Source organism: Fukomys damarensis, unplaced genomic scaffold, assembly GCF_012274545.1.
Source record: "Fukomys damarensis isolate Sample0158 unplaced genomic scaffold, DMR_v1.0_HiC HiC_scaffold_1, whole genome shotgun sequence".
In the NCBI taxonomy this organism is placed as follows: domain Eukaryota; kingdom Metazoa; phylum Chordata; class Mammalia; order Rodentia; family Bathyergidae; genus Fukomys; species Fukomys damarensis.
Window position 1 is genome coordinate 29,858,320 of NW_022900913.1, and position 7,333 is coordinate 29,865,652.

Below are 7,333 nucleotides of genomic sequence, written 5' to 3' on the forward strand. Positions count from 1 at the left end.
CCCTTTATCCCAATTGATACATTCAGCAGCCCAATAGGATCAGGCACAGCTTGCAAACTGACCACTTGTGGTAGTCATTAATGTATCACCTTTAACTCATGTGAATTAAATTAATTTCAAGAAGCAGCCCATAATATGTTTGCAGTGAATATGCTTTTCAATATAGCATTTTTTACCATTTAGGATGGGGGTTTAGACTTAGAAAGAGAGGATTAGATAAAGGAAAGAATTGGAGCAGGTTTGAAGTGAATCCAGAGGATGTAGAATTACCTTAGTATCTTTACAAAGCTATTAACTTCAGGGGGGATAGAGAGAGTGCAGGAATAAGGACAAGAATATATCCCCTTAACAATAACAGGCACTTGCCTTCCCTTGAAGGTACAGAGCCATGAATGAAGTAAAATGACTGGAGAAAAGAACATAAAGAGAAACCCCTCCTAAAGAGAAAAAATAATAAAAGAAGAAGTCTGAGTTAGGGCAGAAGCCGGAATAAAAAGGGAGATGAGGGACAATATGGTGGAGCAAGAGACTGAGTTGGAGAGAGAGGACAGAAAAAGAAAGAAATTTTAGGGTGGAATGAGGAAAAGAAAAAAGAGAGAGAAAGAAAAAAAAAAGAATTTGAAGGGCCTCTTTCAGACTGTCTCTCTTCTCATATTATACCACATGTACAGCCATATACAGAACTGAATCCCCTGGTCTCAGCTAGCCAATGGCAGTTCCCCACGACTGAGACTGAACACAGTTTACACGGCCTAACTTGAGTTTCCCTACCCTCAGGGTTGATCTCCACTCAGTTCTATTACAGGTTTCCCCTGCCCTTTCTTTAAAGATGTTCAAAGTTGGGAGCTCAGAAAACTACCCTTCATGAGAACCTATGCCTCTGCAGAGTTGGTCTAAGGACTGGCCCAATCAGGAAGTTTGAGAACGGAGGGGGTGGAAGGTTGTGGGAGTGTTTCAAGGGTGCCAGCGCGGCTACCTTCCTTACTGAATCTGTTGTTGCGCAGTCCGGGAGGTTGCGCACCCGCCGGGTGATCTCAGGCAGGCAGGCAGCTGAGGTTCTATCCTTGCACTCATCCTTAGATGGTGTTATTAGACAATTAACTCTGTGACAATGGGCTGTGTTTATACTTTGTAGGAGCCTCCCAGAATATAACTTCTTTGGTCTATGCCTGCTTGGTAATTGTTAATTGTTTGTTAACTGACTAGTTCAAGATGTCCACCTGCTGGATTTGATGATACCAAGAAAAACGGCTGTACACTCAGATTTATATTAACAATATGCAAGGTAGTCATAATACTACAACAAGGGGAATAAAACAGAAGGATATACTACTTAAGTGGTTTTGGGAGTTTGGATAAACACTTTCCTTCTGTGTCCATGTATACAGAATAAAGATTAACATAGATCAGTGGCTCTTAGAGCTTTGAGATCATGATTATCTTTAAAAAAAGGGAAAAGAAAAAAATGTGAGAGAATTAAAAGATGAAAATAAAGTGTTTGTAGATGGGGAGGGGAGGAGGGGGTGAAGGGAGGGCAGAGGTAAGGGGAAAAAATGAGAATCAAGACTTGCCATGTAGAGGTACATGATCCCAACAATGAATGTAACTGTACTGTATCCCTAAAATGTACCAATAAACTCAATAAAATTAAAAAAAAAAGAATTGGAAAAAAGCTAAAGAGACTTTACTTAGAAAAATGAAGTAAGTAATTTCCAGAAGTTCTCAGACTTAGGTCAAATGATAACTGAGATTCCACCCAGTCCTGATGATCAGGCTGCATCCTACCATTGCTAAATGGTAAGTGCTTCAAAATTAACCAGCGAATGCACCTTGATTAGTTAAATTGACTAAATGGATTTTGAGTAGCTATTGCAAACTCATGATAAATTCCCTGCTCATTCTAAAATATAGGATGCCTGACCCAACCCTATCCCCACAGCTGTACTTGGAAAGATGCTTGAAGTGAGCATCCTGCTGGTGGCTGTCCATCTCTACCTGGGATGGCCACACATTCTCAGTCATTTCCTGACCCAGGCCTTCTCATTGTTGAGGTGCCAGAACAGTGTTGCCATGGTGATTTTTACAGGCAACTTTGCAGTTAGGATGAAATGATTTTTCATTTATCTTCAAAGAAGATAAAGCTACTGTGGATGATGATTTAACACAATATTTTTGCCTGGTTATCTCCCTCACAACCTCAACTTTTCACTCTCTAATCTCAAGAGATCTGAAAAGCATTCAAATGGAAAACTCATGGCAGGATTAGGGGCAAAATGCTAGAGGTTTTGAACTGGTATTCAGTCTGCATGAGTTCTCTCTTATTCTATGTAATGAAATTAAATGTTAATGATGTCAATCTCCTATTCACTGAAAATAATTTTCTTTCCTGCATCAAATGAACAAAAAAACTTTAAAAACTCCCTTTTTTCCCTATAACTTTTTACTGAAAATTGTTGAAGATACTTGCAGGTAGCCCTGGGTAAACAGCAGTACATTCTGAGAACAGATATGGGTCATTTCCTTTATAAATATGGCAGGGGAAGCTTAGCAAAGGATAACCAGGGCATTTTATCTGAAGATCACATCTTTTCTTACTTTTTGGTATCCCCTGTGGCTTTCCTTTGCAAAGTGATTTTGTTCTAATTTGAGTTTGTAAATGTGTTTCCTTCTGCTCACAGAGGTTTTCCCTTTGATGACAAAGTTTGTTTACATGAGAAGTCCATCTTTAGGGAAAGAGTATCAGGAAAGAGAAAGCAGGCCCTCTCCCCTCCAGTGGACACGCCCCATGAACTCTCCTTTTTCCCAGAGCCTGAATTCTTATGAGGCACAGCCCAGAAAACTTCTCAGCCTGGTGAGCCTGAGGAAGCATCTGTTTACTGGGATTTCAATAATTCCTCCTAATGAAAAATCAGGCAAGCACATATTAAAGAAATCTCTGGTTCAGCCAGGCACCTGTTTTTAGCATAAACAAGCTTGATTTCCTTGCCTAAGTCATTGGTAAAGGACAAACATGAGCTTCCTGCATTCCTCTAAATACCCTACATAAACAGAGGTGTTAATGGAACAATTGAGAGGCATCCAGGAAGCAAGATAAAGAAGAGAGAATAGCCCCCCCATTACCCTGGGTTTTTAAAATCTAATATTAAGGATATTCTTAATCTAATCTCATCCCATCAACCCCAGTTAGTCATTCCATTCCTCAGCTACGTAATCTGGGACAGGGGACTTACCTATTCAGTGCCTTGTTTTTCTTCTCTGTATTAAAATAACAGCAATGGAGTGGGGCCTTCATATTAGTACTAACTGAATATGATAGTTGTCAAAAGAAAAATACTTGGTGCTTTGAAAGCCTTAAAAGTGGTCACCATGATTAGTTATGAACTCACACTGTCCCTCAGCTATGTACCAACATTTCCACCTTTCATCTTACAGTTCTTAGCACCCATGATGCTCTTCTCCCCTTCCCCAGCCCCATATAGAGCAGTGCTGGCCAATAGATGAAATGCAAGCCTATTTGAAAAGCTGTGTTTTCCCATGTTACAAAAAGGTAACAAGTGAAATTAATTTTAGTAAACTGTTGTTGCCTGGTGTTTCTAAATCATTATAATTTCTACAGGTATCCAATATGAAATTTGTCATTAAAATACCTTTCTTTTTTCCTTTAAAATCCAGTGTACATTTTATACTTATAGTACATCTTCATGCAGAGTGGCCACATTCTGGTGCTGACTACCCTTGTGGGGTCTGAGGTACTGTATGGGTGAGACAACGTATGGGGAAAGCAGGCAGCTATGGGTTTCCACTGGTCACAGCATTTAAATAATGGTTTATACATGTGCGGAGTATTTACAGTGTGGTGTCAGGCACTATGCTGATGGTGTGCTTCATTCAATCTTATGACAATCCTCTTAGGTAGGTACTTTTATTATTCCCATTTTATAGATGGGAAAACAGACTTAAGGAAGTTAAGTAGCACCTAGTAATTAGCAGAGCTAGGATTTGAACTTGGCTCTGTCCAACTCCAGAGCTTGTACTCTTACCCTCTGTATATTGCCTTGTTGGGAGAATCCCTAAATGAAAGTTTACTTTTCTTTAGGATCCTAGGAAGGACATGGAAAACTCAGCAATTTGACACAAATGTGTAATTTGTTAAATGTGAGAATGTCCATGAACAGATTCTTCTCGGGCTTTCCCATGGCGGTTTGTACAATTACTCACCCTATAAAACTTGTATTTGTTTATTTGTGAACAGATTGTGAATAGATGGAGTCTGTGCTCCCCTGACCTCTGTGGATGGGACTGCCAAAGAGAGGCTTGTTTATGAAACATCTGGAAAGCACAGTCCTTGAAAATGAACTCTCCTGTGCGGGAGGAGGGATTCACCACGGTCAAGGCTTTGCCAGGAAAATTGTATGATTTCTAAACAGTGCTCAAAATTAGCCCTGAAAATGATCTACTTGCTTCTATACGCAGGAATTTACAGATGATGACCAATGATTTAAATTCAGGGCTATTTTAAGATAGAAAATTGTAACTCATTTTTATGAATATTGCTGTTCAAATGCTATTAGTTCACACAGCTAGCTAGCTTCCTTTCCCCATGGTATTTCTGAACTACTGCTTCTTCCTTTCTTTTTAATCAATAAAGGCCAGATATTGACAAGAATTGGACCTTAATCCAAGAGCATTTCCTGATGGACACCATCATCATCAAGGGCCTTGTTCCAGATACCAACTACCAGTTTTCTGTGAGGGCTGTGAACCCCCACGGTCCCGGTCCACGCAGCCAGCCCAGCGACACTGTCAGGACCCTGAGTGAGTACTGGGGCACTGTGGAGGGACCTGTGAAGAGGCCCTGTAGCCATGCTGTTGCCTGAGGGGCTGAGGGATCTCACTTGGGGTTTCTTCCTGCACTGCAAACAGCAGTCAGGGAAGGAGCCGTCCTCCAGCTTTCCCAGCCCTTTGGAAGTTAGACACAGAGAAACAGGCTACTTCTGTGTCTGGCAGGTCAGCAGAATTTATTTTTGCATTATCCTTGGGGAGTTTGAGGTCAGTTTTCTTTCTCAATCATACGACAGACCACATGACAAAATGTTGTAGTCTCTCCTCATCCCCTTTTCATCTTTTTAGAAAAATTAGCTCATTTTAGAATCACAGGAGAAAAAACTAAGGTGCCCACACTCTTTAGGGTTAGTGCTTACTTAGATCACTGTGGTGTAAGTAACAGTTGGCTTCTCTGAATGAATCAGGAAATATCCAGAAGTCGTTAAGGGCTAACATGGAGCTTGGGAACATAGCTGAGGGTCTAAGTTCACATGGATGCTCTCTAGGGACCTAGAGGAAGCTTGGGCTGCAGTTTATCAAATCAATTTAAAATCTTTTAAAAGTCAGACTCTGACTCTAGTCTGAAGTTATTACATAGTAGCTGTCACATGAAGTTAAGGAGCACATTTTCATTTGAAGGGCTTGGGCCACCTTGCCAAGCGCATCATAGCTTAGAAATCTTTGTAATTTGGATATAAGGACGCATGTACATAAACTTATAACCCTGTGTAGTGGGGAAATCTCAGAAATGAGATGACAGACACTGGAACCTGCCACTTACCTCTAGGAGGATTTGCTGAGCTCATGGAAAATAATGGGCCTCAAAAATTTTTTATAAAAACAGTTGGGAAAGATACCTGGTTACCAAGAAGACATACATGTTTTAATTGCTTGGATGTACCACCATGTCAGAGTTATAAAAACTAAAGGAAAAACTTCTTTTTGCAATAGAAGAGACAGAGGAATTAGTATAAGAATGTATGTGAAAAAAAAAAAAAAAAACAGCTGGGGATCTAGCTCAGTGGTTCTGCTGCCTGCCTCACAAGTGCAAGATCCTGAGTTCAATCCCTGGTATAAAAAATTTTTTTTTATAAAAAATAATGAATGGCAAGGGAAACCATCAAAGTAAAGAGCGAATCTAAAGATTAGGAGAAAATATTTGCAAACTATCAGTCTGAAAATGAATTTATATTAAAAATATATAAGGAACTCAACTCAATAGAAAAAATAAGAATAATAATCTGATTTTACAATTATCAAAAGACATAAATAGACATTTCAAAAGAAGACATAGAAAAGGAGAAGAGGTAGGTGAAAAATCATTCAACATCAATAATCATTAGGAAAATGCAAATAAAATCACAATGAAATATCACCCTAGCTTAATTGGAATGTCCATTATAAAAAAGAAAAAATTGGTAAGGATATGGAGAAATAGAAACTCTTATATTGGTCTGAATCTGAATCTGAGTTAGCATAGCCATGGAAATCAGCATGATGGATTTGCAAAAAATTGAAAATAAATAAACTATTCAATGATCAAAAAAAAAAAAAAGAATGAATGTGGCTTCTTGTCTTGGAGGAGCAATTGCATTTAAATACCCCAACTGAGAAAAATTGCACAGATAGTGTACATAAGCTGTTCATTCTGTACAGTGAATTGTCTGAACCTCTCAAAGCATAAACATTTTCCATCCTTTCACAGAAGTATGCAAAAACAGTTGATTGTTTTCTACTTCATTTATTGTTCCCTTGAAATGATGACCAGGAAAAAGGTCATCCTTAAATTCTGAAGCGAGAGACTTTATTAAAAATAAATACATATATATCTATATAAACATATATGATAGTGGCTCTAGTTTTATAGAGCTCCAAGTGTATTAAACATGGCAGCTATTCATTCACAAAGGTGAATTTGCTTCACCTTATTTCTATGATCCAGGAGAAATATGAAAATTGCTCCATGTTCTCCCCTATGTAACATCTCTGGAGGGTGTTCAGTTGCATGGCTATTCGGGAAAGTATTAAGGGCTTAGGCCAAATCTTGAGTGTGTTTTTAAAAAATGCTGCTGGACTTCTGAAGACAGGTACTTGGATCTGTCGTTTTGCTTTAAATAAATCCAACAGTGAAAAATTGCCCTCTTTGCTGTATCAGTAATACAGTAAAAGTAATGAGTGAAACTAACTCTCATGAAAGTCACATACTAGATCTAATAAAATCTAGTTTGTTATAGAAGTTGGAAAGAATTCACTGAGCAGTGTAGAGGTGTGTTTACATGTTACTTTGGGATGATAGTTATTTGTGAAATTAAAAAGAATTGGTTAATGAAAAGAAATGAGATGACAGAACATTTTTGTTTGATGACTCTAATATTTTCAGTTTGACCCATGAATATTTCCAGGACAGGCCTGTCTTTTTTTTTAAGTTCAAATCACTTTCTTTAATCTATTGACACTATTATTCTTTTTTCCCAATCACTTCTTTTTTTGTTAATTTTATTGGATATAT

At 38.4% G+C, this 7,333-nt stretch overlaps 1 protein-coding gene across 5 annotated transcripts in view; it reads left to right on the top strand.

Moving 5' to 3' along the window:
• Nucleotides 1-7,333, top strand: part of Egflam (EGF like, fibronectin type III and laminin G domains) — a 165,201-nt gene that overhangs the window by 87,267 nt on the left and 70,601 nt on the right. For all 5 annotated transcript variants that reach the window (XM_033760066.1, XM_033760047.1, XM_033760024.1 and 2 more), the window contains one exon: nt 4,649-4,815. In XM_033760066.1, coding sequence (XP_033615957.1) covers nt 4,649-4,815 — 167 coding nt within the window. The remainder of the gene's footprint in view (nt 1-4,648; nt 4,816-7,333) is intronic.